The sequence below is a fragment of the Mustela nigripes genome, chromosome 11 (genome assembly GCF_022355385.1).
Source record: "Mustela nigripes isolate SB6536 chromosome 11, MUSNIG.SB6536, whole genome shotgun sequence".
In the NCBI taxonomy this organism is placed as follows: Eukaryota; Metazoa; Chordata; class Mammalia; order Carnivora; family Mustelidae; genus Mustela; species Mustela nigripes.
In genome coordinates, this window is record NC_081567.1 from 15091243 (window position 1) to 15109410 (window position 18168).

Sequence of the window (18168 nt, forward strand, 5' to 3'; positions counted from 1 at the left end):
TTTTTTTTGGCGTTAAGGTTTACTTCTTCCGGGGCTACGGCTGGGTCCTGACTGAACACGTGTGGAGCCAGGTAAGAGCTGTGTCGTCAGGCTTAGCGCTGAGGGACGCCGCCTTTCCAGAAGTCCCTCATTACCCTATGAACAGAACATTTTGATTTCCTTCCCTTTTATATTCTAACCCTTGTCGGGCGCTGGAATAGCATTGGAGATCAGAGAAAAGGTTTCAACTTAACATTTATTATGCATGTACTTAGGCAGCTGCCAAGCCCCCCAAAACACAAAGCTTCACAACACACAACTTTGGGGGCGGGGGCTGCAGAGATACACCGACCATACCGAAACCCTGGGAGGAAGGGCACAAGCTCGGGGGTGTGAAGACATGACCCGCGGAGAATCCACCCCTCAGCCGCAGCCTGAAAGGAGTGGAGGCAGCAGTGGTGAGACGGCCTTTTTTCCCCACGTCACACCCTGGGCTCACTCAGCTCCCCCGTCCTTCTGTTCACGACGGCTCTTCTGGGGAGCATATTTAAGCACAGCTGCTTGGAAATCACTAGAAGTCTCAAGATCCAATAGTTTCACTCACAGGAATTTACTAAAAAGGGACGCTTTCAAAATTTTAAGTTACTTTAGTATTTGTATTAGCGAAAACTTCCAAGTGTAATAACAATGGATAAATGAGAATACGTCCATTAGAAGAAATTACTAAACCATTACAATTTGTTTTTCAAGTTACATTTAATAACAAGGTAGATAACATATACTTAACTAACATGGGACCTTTGTTATCACTCTAGCTAAAGCAAACATCCTTCTCATTGGGTAAAAACGGCCTGCTTGATGGGTGTACACTGCAGTGCAATTTAAAAAAATACTGTAATTTCAGAACTTCAGAATTTAGGTGTGTCAGTGTTCTCTTTTTTCATATGGGAAAAGAAGATGCTTTTGAAAATTGTTTGAAGCTTGGACAAAATTGTCGCTATATTCTTAGGATCACTCTATAGTCTTCATGATTCGGATGACATGAAGGAAGCTTCAAATTCAACCTTTTAGAGAAGACATTCCAGCTCGCATGATCTCATCAACCAGGAGAATGTTGGTGGCAATCACAGTGCTGAAAGGGGAGGAAAATTCAGATGAATTTGAGATATGAACCCTAATTCAGCTCAATTTCCAAACTGCAAATTACATCCAATTAAGTTTCTCCCTTTCCTCTCCAAAACATGGGAGGCTAGTTTAATTTCTATACTTTCAGTTGATGATCATTTCTGCAAACCAAAACCAAACAAAAAAACAAAAACCTGAAGGAATTAAATAGAAAACACCAAATTAAGAGTGTGATGAGTCCCTAAAGGTTATCTTAGTTTTGGTTTTCTCAAACTTACCAGGAGTGAAGCAGCTGCTTCTTTACACAATAGTTATCCCATATGCCTACTTCGGCTGCTACCATTGGCTCACCTGCAAAGAAATCCAGGCTTCTTAAAACCACACAGGAGGTTACAAGATCAGAATGCTAAGACAACAGAGTATTTTGTCATTTGCTCATCATTATCCAGACTTCCTCAATTAGTCCAATGTTGCTCCAAACCATGAATCCTGTATATACCATCTCTGATTAACTGGTTGATCTCTACTCAGAAGACTTCTAGTAATAGTAATGCTCTATTTGGTTACCAAATGATTTATCATCTCTATTTTATGGGACATGTTCTCATTTGTCCCTATTAAAGTAAAAAGCATTTGAATTGTAGTCTGGCCAAAATGGGTTATCATTTCCCTCACCCCAGGAACCTTTTCTATTAACCTGAATGTAAATGATGTTATTGATAACAATAGGTCTTACACATACTGCATGGGAGTAGACATCTCAGTTCTCTCTCTTCCACTTTCTACTTGTCTATTTTGTGTGATTGCATTTAAGACTAGGACTTTAAAATCATTTCATTAAGACTTGGTCCCATCTTCCAGCATTATTTGCTATCCTCAGCATTTTTTCATCCACGAATACCATCATCTAATGTATTTTCTTTTTAAAGTTATGGACAAAAGACTGAGTACAGTCAGCCCAACATGAAATCCTTCCATATTAACCTGAACCACCTACTACTACTCAGCAACATCAAAAATCCATCCTCTTTGAAATTACACAAATGTCTACCTTATTCCATTACTTACTGTATCTAGTCATTCCATTTTTATATTTTTTACAACTCTGGGTTCCCTAATAACACTGATGTCAAACTGCAAAGCATCACACCAAGATTCATTTATCTCCATTTTTTTAAACTTATTTTTCGTTTATCTCCATTTTTTATCCTTCCTGGCTTTCTCTCACCTGAATCTAGCTCTCCCCCTACAAATAGCTGTGTTCTCTTACCTGTGTTCAGGTCCACACCGACAAGTTGACCTGATTCTGAATGTTCTGCTTGAACTTTAACTAGTGTTTCCTGAAGGTCAAAACCAGAATTCTGAGCAAGTACCTAAAGCAAACAAATTTAATCCTTTAAAGACAGAACCTAAGAAGTGATAGTCAATCAACAATAAATGAACTGTAATTCCAATTAAGAAAAACAAACAAAGGGGAGCCTAGGTAGCTCAGTCAGTTAAGCGTCTGCCTTCAGCTCAAGTCATGATGCCATGGTCCTGGGATCAGAGCCTGCACTGGGTTCCCTACTCAATGGGAAGCCTGCTTCTCCCTCTCTCTGCAGCTCCCAATACTTGTGCTGTCAAATATATTAAAAAAGTCTTAAAAACAAAAAAACAACATACCTTTAATGAAGACAGACCGGTATTTACATTCACTTCACAGAACAGACATTTGTTACTAACTCAATCCACTTAGCCCAGCAACACACTGATATGAGCAATACCCCCAAATGAGCACATGACAGAATAAAAATAAAAAGCAACGTTTACTCGGGAATATAACCCCTACACTCCAAACCCTCTACAAACAGTTTCTCTCCTGCATCTGAAACTTCAGATATTCAATTCCCTTCCAGAGGAACCAAACACATCTGACTGATGAGAGATACCGAACTCTAGCTACATTCATGAAAAAGTTGATAAAACCTGTTTACTCAAAATCTACATTATGAAAAAGATCCCACATTATCAAAAACTTTCATCAGCTAACTCATTTTGATATAGTTAGGAACACTGACTGTTAAGGTAGTCCTACCTTGGGAATAATGAGCAATGCATCAGCAAATGCTTGAACTCCCAGCTGGGCCCTGCCTTTTACACTGGGCTTGTACTTAATCAAGGCTTCTGCCATTGCCACTTCCACTGCACCTGCTCCTGGAACTACACAGCCTATGGGGGGTGGGTGAGGAAGGAGAGAAATGCTCAACTACCAAAATAAAGCTGTAGAATCATTTTTAATACATAAAACACAATGTAAAAAACATTAATTTCCTAAGAATGTGTTACAGTCACAATGTTAATATTGTATTTGAAAGCACTATAAGCAACACATCAAATGGCAAAACGGTTTAATTTAACTAGTATCTGCAAGCTTTTAGTATTAGCTCATTTACATGTACCCACTTTTAAATATGATATGCTATGAAAAAGCTTAGCATACCATCACAGGCATTTTAGAGGGAAGACTTTACTTTTGCATGGTGTCTGGCTGTGTAAACTACTGATAAAAAGAACACAGTATTCAGCCATGCCTTTCACATTAGCCAAAGAACATAAATACAGTAAGGATCTTACCATCATCAAGAGCATTTTTAACAGCCCTCAAGCCATCTCTTATTGCATCTTTGATTTGTGTGAGTGTGTGCTTATTTGGTCCTTTGATCAATAATGTGACAGAGCGAGGATTGTTACATTTCTCAATAAAAGTGAACTTCTCTTCTCCCTATGTGAACAAGAGATAATTATTTTCAAAAACAGGGTATGTTTGGACAAAGAATGAAAAGCTTACAGGGCTTATGGAAGAATAAGTACCATATTAATAAGGGACCAAAAGACCAATAATATTACAGCAAATTACTTCATTAAAAAAAAAATCACATATAAAAGAAATGTGTTTTTTCCCATCAGTGGCTTATCATTTACTACACATAACCTTCAAAATGTATGTACACAAAGCAAAAACCTGATCCTAAGTGTGAATGAATTTTTACTACCAAAGAATTCATGAACCAAAAATCAGTATTTATTACATTATCTTTGGAAAGAAAATACACTTACCAATGTGTATTCATAGACAAGTCCTGCATGTCCCAAACAATCAGGACTTAGGTCATCAAAGGAATTTAGAGCCACTCCACCACAAGCAAGAGTCAGCCTGAAACAGTGAAGTGTGTTAAGGAAGATGTGTAAGCGGCTCTGTTATGTCTAAAGAGATTATTAATAATTTTTAGGAAGCAATCTTTCAGAATTACATACTAAAATCCTAAAATGTTATTTTAACTTAAATGTTCCCATTCACTACCAACCAGCTAAACTAGTCTTTTTTCCTAACTTCACATTTAATCCACTCTTTGAAAGTCAGCAAATACTCCTCTGATAAGAAATCTCAAGATGAACAAGAGCTCTTCATTGTGGTGAGGTCTGGGGAAAAAGTCATTCTCTGAAACCCCTTGATACTCTCTTGACATACTCTCTTAAGGTAAAAAACGAAAGCATACAACAATGTTCAGAAAAGCGTTATTCACAATAGCTTAAAGGAAGAAACTGAAGCGTCCACTGATAAATGCATTAAACAAAAGGTGATATATCCATACAACGGACTATCATTTGTCCTTAACAAGGAACAGCATTCTAACCCACTACAACATGGTGAACTTGGGAAACACCATGCTAAGTGAAATAAGCCAGACACAGAGGGCAATTATTGCATGATGTCTTAATATAAGATACCAAATTCACAGAGACAAAGTAGAATAGTAGTATTTGCAGGGGCAGGGGAAAGAAACAAAGTTATTATTTAATGAGTAGAGTTTCAGTTTGGGAAGATGAAAAAGTTCTGGAGGTGGATGATGAGAATGGTTGCACAATAATGTGTATGTAACTTAATGCCACTAGATTGTATGTTGGAAAAAAATGAGTAAAATGGTAAATTTTGTATTGTGTATTTTATTCAGAGTAAAAAAGGAAAAACACAATAGTAAGAACAGAAAAAAGAAGTAATCCCACTTAATTTGCAAAGTAAGTAAAATTTACAATACTAAGGTAATACGCTATGCATACCTTTCCATATTTCTCCTTTTAGCTCTACGCAGAGCTACTATACCTTCTTTTGCAAGAGCATCTAAGGAAAATGGGTCAATTCCCTATAACAAAAATAACAGTTAGTTAAAACAAAAGGCACTTTAAAAAACAGCAAAATGGACAATACAGACTCATTTCATTCTCACCTTTTGATTAATAACAACGAATCCTTTATCTGAATCACCACAAACTTTCTTTTTCAATTCTATTATTTTTTTAACTCTATCTTCAATGAATTTTCTTTCAGCCTTTACAAGCTTCTCTCTCTCTTCCGCACTCTTGTAAAAAAAGCCAGAATTCACTTCTCTGTTTAAGAAAAAGTTACGGAAAGGGGGTGGGGGAAGAATGTTTATTTTTTGAAAAGATAAACCAGCAGCCTCAGAAACAGGATTGGTCTTGAGATTTAACAAATAGCCACTGAGCTCCAATCCTGCCCCTGGTATATTTTCAGAGGTTGTTTTCCAGAATTCACCTGAACCCAACTGAAGCATTACTGCCCTCACAGTGGGGAAACTTAAATCTCACAAGTGACTTGCCCAAAATACCCAGCTCCTCCACCTTTCTATTCCATTTGTTAAGGGGCTGTAAACTCACGTTTTTTCATATTCTAATGACACATTGCATGTGAGGATGTATGCATCTTCTACTCTTTTTTTCATATCAGGATGCCGTGCCCCATGGTCCAAAACAAGACCTCTGATTAAGCTGTTGAAACACATAATAATTTGTACTGTTATTTAGTTCCAGATGATATATAACCTATACTAATGAAATTCAAATACTGAATTGAGACTGTATTGGTAATTTTCACATTATATTTCTTGAGTTTTTGAAAAAGGCTTTTGGGTTAAATCTAGGCAGGTTCAATTATGAAAAAGCAATACCCAGAACATAGTACAAAAACAAGCCATTCAAACAAAAGTAACAACACTTATCTTGTACAGAAAATTCTGCAGAGAAACAGTAGCAACTGGCAGGCTCTCAAATTGTGATAACCTCCTTTTAAAAATCATTTCCGTATTAGGCTTCTGAAATGTAATACATATTCTAAATTCCCTGAAAGTCTCCTGTTATGCTTTATAACCTACAGTTTAATAAATCACTGACACAGCTCACTTTTCAGAATAATTCCAACTATAAATACATCATTTCAAGAACAAAATTGAGCAAACTAAATACTAAATTACACTAAAAAGTAACTTATCTAGGCAATACACATAAACTCGAAGAAAAAGAAATCAGCCAAATGATATGAACATACGTATAAGGTGCCTGTAAATTTATAAACACACTTTGTAAGTATTTCATTGCTTTCTATCACCTACCTTGTATCAGTTTCAGATTTATGTTTCATCTCCATGATCTCAACCATGAAGAGGTCGATAGGTTCATCTTGTTTTTTAATGGCCAAAATGGAGTCCACCACAGCCTACAATAAGAGCATAACCATTAAATGAATTTGATTTGCAGAGGTCCAGATATTTACATTTCTTCAAAATCTCTGAATCAATCTATGTTTTTTTTTTTTTTAAGATTTTATTTATTTATTTGACAGACAGAGATCACAAGTAGGCAGAGAGGCAGGCAGAGAGAGGAGGAAGCAGGCTCCCTGCTGAGCAGAAAGCCCGATGCGGGGCTCGATCCCAGGACCCTGGGATCATGACCTGAGCCGAAGGCAGAGGCTTAACCCACTGAGCAATCTATGCTTTTTTTCTAGTCAGTAACAGAATACATTAGTTATAAAGGATTGAAGTCACTTAAATTTCAACATCTCAATTTACAATTACATAACTGACATTCCTACTATTCTATTAAAAATATTGGGGATAGGAAGTTTTTGCACAATAAAATCTCAATTTTATACACCTTTGATGAAAACTCTGATTACATCTTTATAACCCGGTCAGGTATACTGCTGTTTTTCTCATTTCACACACATCAACTCTCAATGCCACAAAAAGAGAAATATACTTATTTCACATGGTATGACATTGTGAGTTTTTAGGTAGTACTTTGTAATTTCAACTAGAAAGTATGCCAGGGGTTTTCAGTATAGATGTGCACACTGGACACATACATTTAACATACCTCTGTTAAGACATCAGCAAGTTCAGCATGCACTTTAGTACGCAGAGATGTTTTGGCCACATCTATAAGTGTTTCCCTGTCCATTTCTTTGCTTACTTTGACTTGTTCCAAAAACTGAAGTGCCTTTTCCTTTGCAGCTTCAAATCCTTCTGTTATTATTCTGGGATGAAGACCCTATAAATATACAATTATATAACCACCGCTAAGTGGAGTTCTTCAACTAGATGGTAAAATATTTTAAAGGGATATTCTGGATCATTCACATGCTTTATTACAATGTGCTGACTTTCTGAATACATTTAAAAGGATAAATAGTCCTTTCAATGCAGAGGGAAAGAACAGACATTGCTCTAGCACAGACTCAAAGCCAAGGGAACTATAAAGCACACTTGGGTGTTCACTGTGCACACCACAAGGAATAACAGCCAAAACTTACAACCATACTGAAGAAGACCATTTACCTTTTCGGTTCACATCATTTGCTAACAAAAACAAACAGGGAGACTAGGGGTCTGCTTTTTCTCTTCCCAAGAATTTCTTGGCATTGGATTACTATTAAGGTTTGCTTTAACCCTCAGACTAACTCAGGGTTAAAAACATTTTGTAATTCTTTATGTTTTAGTTGGCTTTGTCCTTTAAATAAATACGCCTAGTCCTGAATATCCTGTTTTGAGATCTCAACTATCACTCTCTTATAGATTTATATAAATGCAACTTGATTTAAAAAGCTTTCAGGCCAAGGAAGTTTCCTTAATCTGTCCAAGACTGTATGAAGACCAGGATATAGGTTCTAGTTCCCAGATTAAGCCCCTGCTCTTTACATTCTACTACATGGCCACAGCTATTATTAACAACTCAATTTATACAAATTTCCTACATATAAACTACTACAGAAACAAGAATCATGTATACTTCAGAAATGTAGAGATCCGCCTGCTTCAGTAGCTCGCCAATGATTAGGACATTAGAAGTGGTACCATCACCAGTTATGTCATCTTGGGCTGTTGCTACTTTGGCTATTAAGGAGGCTGTCGGGTGCTGAATTTGCTGAAAGTAAAAAAGAAAAAAAATACTTGAACGGAAATAGTCCACATATACCATAAGATGTATGAAAGTTCTCCATACGTGTATTTATTTGTGTAAATTGCCCAAGTGTTCAGCTACAAACCACGCTGATTTAAAACTCACCATTAACTATTTCCCACATTAATTTATGGTAACTCAAACATTTTCACATATAGATTTGAGATCATCTCTGCTTTACTGATGAGAAAATCTGAGGCCTAGTAAGTTTTACTGAAGAATGCAGAGTTAACAGTAAGAAATAATTTCAAATCCATGCAAGCTTCTTTAGAACTCTTGAGAGTAAACCAGGTTCCTTCTAAAATTAAATCTCAGTCTCCAGTATTACTTGGAATTGAACAAAAATTACAAAAATCATCAGTGAATGCTAAATCTTGAAAGGTTCTGTAAGAACAGGACATTCACTAAGTCTCCAATATCACCCACGGATTCTTAAAATTGCAAAGGATACAAAAAGTGTTCCTGAACTGCTTTTGGTTTTTAAGTCTCCTTATTCTCTGTAATCTAGAACAGTTTCCAGCCTTTTCTCTTTGGGGACACTGACAGTTTTAAGAATCTAGGCCAGATATCTTGCAAACTATCTCACCTAAATGTGATGTTAATTTTGGGGGGGGGGGACAAGAATATTACATGAGTAATACTATATACTTCTCACTGGTTTCATGTGCTTCTTCATTATATATATATATATATATATATATATATATTTTATTCTATTTATTTGACCAAGAGAGAGAAATCATAGGCAGAGAAGCAGGCAGAGAGGGGAGCAGGCTCCCCAATGAGCAGAGAGCCCAATGTGGGGCTCAGGGATTGATCCCAGGGCCTTGAGGATCATGACCTGAGCGAAAGGCAGAGGCTTAACCCACTGAGCCACCCAAGCACCCGTCTCTCAATTTATATTGTATTACACAATTTAAGAACTCAAATAAAAGAAGCCACACAGATAAAGCCTTTTTGACAACCTATGACTCTAAGTATTGTCTGTTAGTGCAGGTCACCACTTAGCCAACTAAAAACAGAGTTTTATCTCCCTTTGAGTCTGGAGGTGGAGAGAGATGTTAAAAGACAGAAATGAATATTTTAAAAGGCAAAAAAGTATAACCATTTTGCACCTGTCAATCACTTAGTTTTTCAGATTTTAACAGTTAATCTTAATAACTACAACCCTTTAACCACAGACTTACATGGCGAGAACAGGGACTCACTCAAAATTTAGCTGTGACTGCAGGATCCCTCCCGGCACTGTACGGTCAGTGCTCTTACCGCACTTCCTCCACTGTCTGAAAGACCTGCTGAGAGCTGACCAACGTGCCCTCTGTTGAAAATAACATTAAAAACCTTCCTGCAAATCACACGCAACGCGGGAAACCCGGACATTTTGGACCTGGTAGAGCAGCCTCTCACCATTTCATGAAGCAGTACATTGCCGTCTTTAGTGAGCTTGATGTCTCCAGCTCCCGAAACCAGCCTGTTCGAAGGCACAAAAGAACCAGTGTGACTTTTTCAACGGGGACCTAACTGAAGAGTCCCACTGCAATCGGGCTTTACCCTGATCCTAGGCAGCGGGGCCACGCGGCCAGTTCTCGCCGCCCGTCACAGGAATGGTGCAGTGCCCACGCCCTCCCTTCGGAGAAACAGCCTGCCCCCCTCAGGGTCGCCGGGGTCCCCGGGCGCGGAGCGAGTCGCGCACGCGGGCGGCTTTGTTCTCCGCAGAAACGGCATCCATTACAAGAGGAAACGGCCGGGGCAGGAAACAGGAGCGACCCGGGAGTCTGCGGGTAAGCAGGGCCGCAGCTGCGAGCGGTGAAGCCCGGGGGCGCCCGGCTCGAGGCCCGGGCCCCCTGCGCCAGGCCCGCGATGGCGCTGGGTGCCCGCCCGGCCCCCGCCCCGCCGGCCCCGCCTTACATCTTCATGGTGCCTTTAGGCCCCAAGTTGGTCCTCAGCACGTCCTGCAGGCCCCGGGCCGCGCTGATGTTCACCGCCAGCGCCGCCTGGGCTCGAGCTACCTCGGCCTTGGGGTTCAGAGTCTTCACGGCCGCCATGGCTAACCAGCTCAGGAAGAGGAAGAGACCTGGCGGCGCGCCGAGTGCCCAACGCCGGCGCAGCGTGGCCAGGAGGCGCGCGCTCCCGGAGGCTTCTGGAAAAGTCGGGCGCGCCCGCCCCGCCCCCGGCGCTCCCGTGCGGCGCTACCATTGGGCCGCGGGTCGGCTAGCGCCGCTCACTGGGTGGTGGCAGCGACGGTCCCGCCCCTCGCGGCCGCCCGGCAGCCATTGCGCGTAGGAGGGCTCTATTACGGGGCAGTAAGGGTTCCGGGCGGTCCGTGTCGGCGGCGGCCGGGACCCGGCTTTTCGGACCCGGGACCTGGGGACGGAGGCGGGGCCTGTGGGCCAAGCGTGACCCGGCGGGACTGCGGAAGGGGCGGCTCTCGCGGAGGTCTCCGGCCGCAGATGTAGGGTGGACTTCCCCCCTCCCCCGACTCGCGCGGTTCGCTCGGCGTCCTGTCAACAGCGTTCTCTTGACTGCTGCGTGCTTGGAGGGGGTCTCGGTGCCGTGGGGACACGGCGGTGCGTCTGATAGTGTCTCTCGCCCAGTGCTCGGGGGTTGGAAGAGAAAGAGGGCGGGTGCGCGGTGCCTTGTTAGCAAGCTGTGGGCTGAGGAGAAGCCGGGCGAGCCCCCCCCTCCCCCCGGACGCGCTGCTCTCTAGGCGGGTTTTTCTTTATTCATTTGTCGGAGAGCGCCATGGAGGACTCGATCTCAGCACCCTGGAGTCACGACCCGAGGGGAAGGCAGACGCTTACCTGACTGAGCCACGCAGGCGCTCTCGAGGCAGGTTTTCGATGGTGGAGTGAGTCGGGATCCGGTTCTCGGAGAGGACTGACTCCCTTTTATGACCAATTCCGAGGGCTGCGTGCGGTTCCTCTCTGCTTCCCAGTCCTCAGCGCCCGTATTCGGTCTGCGAGGTGACGTTTGGCCTCATTCTTGCAGGTAATGAGGAAAATGTTAGAAGTCAAAGTGCCGAAGGGTGCGGTGAAAAGTAGGCTGCTTGCCTTTCCTTCAGCTTCCTTCAGACAACGGCGTCACCCTCAGATACCCCGAACTTCGGATGCTGAGTTTGTAAATAAGCCAGCAGAGGTACGAGCATTTCCTCCACACGGACGCCGGTTTATAACGCGCACGTTGGGTGTGTTACACTCCATCTCGGCGATTTTGCACATCAGTAGGAGCAGGGATGCCTCCTTCCCGTTAACGGCTGCTGGTATTTTCTGTGAGAGTGACGGGATTAACCGGTCATTCGCTGGGTGACACCTAGGTTGTTTCCGGTCTTTTGCTCTTCAGCTGCCGTGAATACCCTGGTGTGTAATACTCTGAGGTGGCTTTATGCTTGAGAATCGGAAAAGCACACGCACACGTTTGAGTCACAGCGTTACTTACTGTGTCAGCACCTTATGTGTGTGCAGATGTATTGACTGTTACAGACGAGCGGGGAGACGGGAGCGGAGATGAAGGTTGTGCGGTTTCCAGGCATGTGCTTGCAGGTAGGGAAAGGGGGAGTGGATCTCCTGAGGTACAAAATTTAAAGGGGCACCAAAAACTTAGTAATTGAGACCAATTTTTTTAAAGATTTTATTTATTTATTTGACAGAGATGACAAGTAGGCAGAGAGGCAGGCAGAGAGAGGAGGAAGCAGGCCCCTTGCGGAGCAGAGAGCCTGATGTGGGGCTGGATCCCAGGATCCTGAGATCATGACCTGAGTAGAAGGCAGAGGCTTAACCCACTGAGCCACCCAGGCGCCTAAGACCAATAATATTTTAATACAATTTAAAAAAAAAAAACAATTGATGCAAGAAATGCACAATAAATGGAATTTTATTTTTTATTTTTAAGGATCTTATTTATTATTTGACAGAGAGAGACACAGTGAGAGAGGGAACACAGCCGGAGGGAGTTGGAGAGGGAGAAACAGGCTTCCTGCCAAGCCAGGAGCCCGATAATGGGGTTCGATCCCAGAACCCTGGGGTCATGACCTGAGCCAAACACAGACACTTAATGACTGAGCCACCCAGGTGCCCCTGAATGGAATTTTTTTTTTTTTTTAAGATTTTATTTATTTATTTGACAGGCAAAGATCACAACGAGGCAGAGAAGCAGGCAGAGAGAGGAGGAAGCAGGCTCCCTGTTGAGCACAGAGCCCAATGCGGGGCTTGATCCCAGGAACCTGGGATCATGACCTGAACTTGAAGGCAGGGGCTTTAACCCACTGAACCACCCCGGTGCCCCTGGAATTTTTTTTTTTTTAAATATTTTATTTATTTATTTGAGAGACATCACAAGTAGAGAGGCAGGTGGAGAGAGAAGGGGAAACAGGCTCCCTGCTGAGCACAGAGCCGGATGCAGGACTTGATCCCAGGACCTTGAGATCATGACCTGTGCCCAAGGCAGAGGCTTAACCCACTGCGCCACCCAGGCACCCCCTGAATGGAATTTTTATTAGGCAGCTCCACTAACATGACACCAGACAGTCTCAGCAAAACAGATCCACATGATCCCTGTAGAGGCAGTCTGCTTGCATATAGCAGTCTCCACTGCCACACTTTGAAGCAAATTAATTGTTTTCATTATACCATGCAAAAGAATGTAGCAAGGGAGTGTTGCCTGTATGCTAATATATGTGTAGAGTAGAAAACACTAGATTGTCTTGGGAGAATTTCACAGAAAGGGTCATGTTGTGGGAGCAGCTCCATTTCAATTATAATTGAAGCTGTTGTGGTGACAGGAGATATTTAGCCATTTGATTTGAAAGGGATTCAATAAAGAATAAAATTTTGAGGAATGAACTCTAATGAGGCAAGGTGGTGATAATAGAATCCTAGAGTCAAACAATTTGAGTTTGAATTCTAGTTTGGCAAAAAAAAAAAAAAAAAAAAAAGAATTCTAGCTTAACAATATGTACCATTAGTGACCTTGGACAAGTTATTTAATTTTTTTTTTTTTTACTCTATTTCCTAATCTATAAAGTGACATCTTAAAAAAAATTAAATGAAATTACGTTTGTAAGTAACATGCTTTGTGTTGTGCCTGACATGGAAGGTGTGAAGTAATTGCCACTTTTGCATTCATACGGTATAATTACGCTATATAATTTTTTTTTTAAACACATTTTTTTTTTTAAGATTTTATTTATTTATTTGTCAGAGAGAGAGAGAGCAAGAGCGAGCACAGGCAGAGTGGCAGGCAGAGTCAGAGGGAGAAGCAGGCTCCCTGCGGAGCAAGGAGCCCGATGCGGGACTCGATCCCAGGATGCTGGGATCATGACCTGAGCCGAAGGCAGCTGCTTAACCAACTGAGCCACCCAGGCGTCCCTAATTTTTTTTTTTTTTTTTTTAAGCTATATAATTCTTATGGGACTTCACATGTAGTGTTTCATTCACTAATATGAATCCTTTGCCATTTAATAGGTCAGGTATAATTAAGCCAGTTTCATAGGTGATTAAATCAACCCCAAAAGGTTAAATGACCAACAAGGTCATGCTGTGTTGTATGAGTAGAGGGTCAGAAATCTAAATTTCACCCTTGACTCCTCCCTTTGCCCCAGCCCCCCACATCCACTTACTCCCTGAACACTTTCACTTTCTAGATATATCCATTTTTCTCCATCCCCACTTAGACCACTCAGGTTTAGGCCATGATGATTTCTTACCTGTATAACTACTGTAGTGCCCTAAGTAATCGTTCTGGCTTTCTTCCCCATGTTGCTACTGGAGCAATCTATCAAAAGTAAATCTGTGAGCCACAGCTCTGCTTATAATCCCTGTTATCCTCAAGACCTTAGACTGAAATATAAACGTCTTAATTTGCTTCCAGAATCAGCAACATCTTGTGCCTACCCTCTGGGTCAAAACCCTTTTCTCTTTTTCTCTTACTGCATTCCCTGGTCATGTGAATTTTTCAGTGCTTGGAACACTCTTCAAGGACCACTTCACTCCTCATTCTTATCCCCATTCCCATCCAGTGTGTATAGAAATAAACATCCCTAATCTTCAACAGGCATGGCCTACAAGGAGATAAACTTATAAATAGGTGAATGACTATAGATTGTAAGATGTTATAGTTAAGAGAAATGAAGTACAATGAGCACAGAGATATTAGCTTTGAGCACCAAGGAAAGTTTCCTGGAGAAGATGAGGCTGATGGGATTTTGAAAGATACATAGATAATTCTTTCAAGAAGAGGACTTAGGAGAGTGATTCCAGACAGAGCAACAGTGAAAGAAACTGGCATGCCCATTGAAAGGTGTATACTTAGGATGGAGAGAAGAAGATTGCAAGAGACAAATCTGGAGAAGTAGTATTTCCTGGCTGTCATGCCTTTTTTTTTTTTTTTTTTTTTAAGATTTTATTTATTTATCAGAGCGAGCGAGCACAGGCAGACATAGAGGCAGGCAGAGGCAGAGGGAGAAGCAGGCTCCTTGCTCCTTGCTCGGCAAGGAGCCTGATGTGGGACTGGATCCCGGAACGCTGGGATCATGACCTGAGCTGAAGGCAGCTGCTTAATCAACTGAGCCACCCAGGCGTTCCCTGGCTTTCATGTCTTGATTAAGACATCTGGGCCAGCAGTGGGAACCTCACAAACTAGTGATGAAGATGACTTTGGAGGTGGAATGGAGGATGAACGAAGAGAGAAAACTAAGGATAGGGCAAACAGGAAGAAGGATGTTGAAAAGTTTGTGCAAAGGTGTTGAAGGCGTGTTTAATGACATAAAGAGGTGTTCTTGGTAAGAGGGAAAAACATACTAAATGGCGTAAATTTTACGTTTTCCTTTTTGTAACCACTCCCCATGTATCTATACCAAAACAAGGATATGCATCAAAATACTATATTAAAAATTTCAGAATACTTTTATTTTTGCAAAGCTTCACAAATTTATGTAGCCACAAAAGGGAGATGCAGAAGTATATAAATGAAAATATGAAATATACAAAGTGTGTCCAGTGTCTTGTTTTTAAGTCTTCTAAGTGTATGTGTGTATATTTGTATATATATCAATAAAGAACCAGAAGAATATACATCAACATGTTTAACATTTTCTATGTTTGCCAGTCTTGTAGGTGAAAAATGGTATCTTAAAGTTTTGTTTATTGAGAGTGAAGGTGAGCCTGTATCTTAGATGTGACCTGTTTCTGTGAACTGTCTATTCATGTCTTTTGTCTGCTTTCCTATTTGGTTTCTTGTGGATTTGTGGGAACTGTTTATGTTTTCTGTGTTGCAATTAACTTGTCTCTATACTATTTGTACAGTAGTTTGTATGTATGTCTTTTTTCCAATTAAAAATTTAAAAAATTCTTTTCCTGTAGTCATATATATATATATTTTTTCTTTTATGGGCATTGGATTTTGTGCTCTACTGTGTAAAACAGGCCTTATGCTCTTAAAACGTATTTTTAAAATTCTTCCATGTTTTCTTTTCTATTTTTAAGATTTTCGTTTTCATTTTAATCCTTGATTCATTTGAAATTTATTTTAGTAAGGAATGTGATAAAAATCTGTGGTATTATGAAAATATATATTTGGTCTTTGTCCCTGGTTCCTGGCACAGAAGTCCTTACCTATTTCTGAGTGATGGGATTATATTTGTTATAACAATTCCATTTAGAATATACTTGAGATGTGCTAATGATGTAAGTTAAGGTGAGAACTCTAGATAGCCTCAGGATGGGGACTGGTTACTAGAAAGACTAAACACAGTGATTACAGTGGGTATTCTCAGTCTTATGCCCCCATCCTCTGGGGGAGGCATAGTTATATGATAGTTTATAAAAATGGTTAAATAACCAGTGTGGGTAAACCCATTGGTATCCTGGTAGGGTGGTGTACCTAGAGGGCTTGGAAGCTCTGTGCTTCTTCCCCACTACCAGATCTTGTGCTTTTCTTCCATTTGGTTTCTTTATGAGTTGTATCCTTTATAATAAACCATAAACCTAAGTGAAGTGATTTCCCAAGTTCTGAGTTAGTCTCAAAAATTTTCAAACCTGGGGCGCCTGGGTGGCTCAGTGGGTTAATGCCTCTGCCTTCAGCTCAGGTCATGATCCCAGGGTCCTGGGATCGAGCCCCACATCGGGCTCTCTGCTCTGTAGGGAGCCTGCTTCCCTTCCTCTCTCTCTGCCTGCCTCTCTGCCTACTTGTGATCTCTGTCTGTCAAATAAATTAAAAAATCTTAAAAAAAATTTTTTTTCAAACCCGAGGAGGGAATTGTGGAAACCCCCAAATTTGCAGCCAAGTCAGACAGAAATGGAGGTAGCATGTAGACCTGGAGCTTGTAACTGGAGTCTGAAGTGGAGGCAATATTCTGGGACTGAGCCCTTCACTGCAGGGTCTGGACTAATTCCAGGTAGAATTAGAATTGGATTGAATTGCTAGATACCCAGTTGGTGTTGGAGAATTAAGAACCTTGGTATCTGAGGACTGAATTGGTTGTCAGTATTTGGAAAGAGCTCACACAGAATCCAGTTTAATTTTTTTTCAGAATAATTCATATTTTCCACCACTAATATGTAATGCAATTATTAGTATATGCTATGTTCTCAAATGTACCTGGATCCACCTTGGACTAAATTCATAGCTAAGTCTATGTAAGTAGGAATACCATATTTTATTTACTATAGTTTCACAATATGTTTCAAAGTTTGGTAGAGCTGCATCCTCTTCAGTCTTTCTTCAGAAATTTTCTGGCTATTTTGCATGTTTGATTTTTCCTAAATGAAGTATAGAATTATATGGTTTTGAAAAATCTGTTCTTTTGGCCTACACTTTCAGAAATAAGCATATATTACTTTTTAAATAAAACTCACGTTTTATAAGTGTGATATTCAAATCAAAGCAGTGGACATACAGATAGCAAAAGGCCAGGGGCTACAGGCATTCTTGACATAAAGTTGACAGAATTTTGAAACGTACTACGTGGTCACCATTTCTAGTCTAGGAGTCTGAAGAAGTCAAAGAAATCCCAGAAGTGGGCCAGGTTTAGAATGGGTAGGTGGAGTAATAGTATGCATTTGGGGTAATATTTTTTCTGTTATTCACCATTCATTATTTGAGTGTACTTTGTAGCAGAGTAGTGTGCTTGGGATAAACATATGCACATGAAAAGTGGAGGCTCTTTTCTGTAGAGCCTTCCTAGTTTATTAGACAAACATACAATAGGACACACAATATACACAATGTACTCAACAGCTATAATGGTATATTCTGAGTGCTATGCTACTAGGGTAGACTTCCCAAAGCAAATCTTGATTTATTTTTTAAAAACCTTATTTACTTCTTTGACACAGAGAGAGATCACAAGTAGGCAGAGAGGCAGGCAGAGAGAAGTTGGGGAAGCAGGCTCCCCGCCGAGCAGAGAGCCCAGTGTAGGGCTCTATCCCAGGACCCCGAGATCATGACCAGAGCCGAAGGCAGAGGCTTTAACCCACTGAGCCACCCAGGTGCCCCGCAAATCTTTTTTTAAAAAAACTATTAAAAATATATATTTACTTATTAGAAAGATAATATATGATAATCCTAGAAAAAAACAAAAAATTTTAAATAAATTTATAAACTTCCCCAAGAGATAACCATTTGTGATTGTTAATTTTATGTGTCAACTTGGCTGGGCAATGTTGGTTCTCAGATACTTGGTCAAATGTTATTCTGAATGTGTTTTTTTGGATGATATTAAAAAATTGGTGGACTTTGAGTAAAGTAGGTTATTCTACATAATATGGGTGGGCCTCATTC

At 40.8% G+C, this 18168-nt stretch overlaps 2 protein-coding genes and 2 non-coding genes across 5 annotated transcripts in view; 1 reads left to right on the forward strand and 3 right to left on the reverse strand.

Moving 5' to 3' along the window:
* Window positions 1–217: 217 nt before the first annotated feature.
* On the reverse strand, window positions 218–10545 carry CCT6A (chaperonin containing TCP1 subunit 6A). Its single transcript, XM_059414779.1, has 14 exons — window positions 10303–10545; window positions 9802–9865; window positions 8224–8358; window positions 7312–7485; window positions 6549–6652; window positions 5818–5928; window positions 5370–5529; window positions 5203–5285; window positions 4201–4297; window positions 3718–3865; window positions 3179–3312; window positions 2375–2477; window positions 1383–1455; window positions 218–1111 (listed from the first exon to the last, which is right to left on the reverse strand). The coding sequence occupies exons 1-14, from the start codon at window positions 10437–10439 to the stop codon at window positions 1039–1041; spliced, it is 1596 nt and encodes a 531-aa protein (XP_059270762.1). The 5' UTR covers window positions 10440–10545; the 3' UTR covers window positions 218–1038.
* On the reverse strand, window positions 3535–3674 carry LOC132027347 (small nucleolar RNA SNORA15). Its single transcript, XR_009407134.1, has one exon. It is a non-coding gene; the product is annotated as a small nucleolar RNA SNORA15 (small nucleolar RNA).
* On the reverse strand, window positions 7586–7719 carry LOC132027348 (small nucleolar RNA SNORA22). The gene has a single exon (XR_009407135.1). It is a non-coding gene; the product is annotated as a small nucleolar RNA SNORA22 (small nucleolar RNA).
* Window positions 9892–18168, forward strand: part of PSPH (phosphoserine phosphatase) — a 42383-nt gene continuing 34106 nt past the window's right edge. Inside the window, exons 1-2 of one of the 2 annotated variants that reach the window (XM_059414784.1) lie at window positions 10667–10961; window positions 11383–11529. The gene's annotated coding sequence lies outside the window, so the exon portion shown is untranslated. Of the gene's footprint in view, window positions 10176–10666; window positions 10962–11382; window positions 11530–18168 lie in introns of those variants that run through there. The other variant, XM_059414785.1, reaches the window with a different exon arrangement.

What these genes read in the sequence shown, in the direction of transcription:
- CCT6A (XM_059414779.1), bottom strand. Translation starts at nt 10,439, where the DNA reads ATGGCGGCCGTGAAGACTCTGAACCCCAAGGCCGAGGTAGCTCGAGCC. An exon ending in TTGCTGATGTCTTAACAGAG is followed by an intron (nt 6,653 to 7,311) that starts GTATGTTAAATG and finishes CTCTTATTGTAG; the next exon opens with GCTGTGGTGGACTCCATTTT. An exon ending in CATTGCTCATTATTCCCAAG is followed by an intron (nt 2,478 to 3,178) that starts GTAGGACTACCT and finishes TGTTTGCTTTAG; the next exon opens with GTACTTGCTCAGAATTCTGG.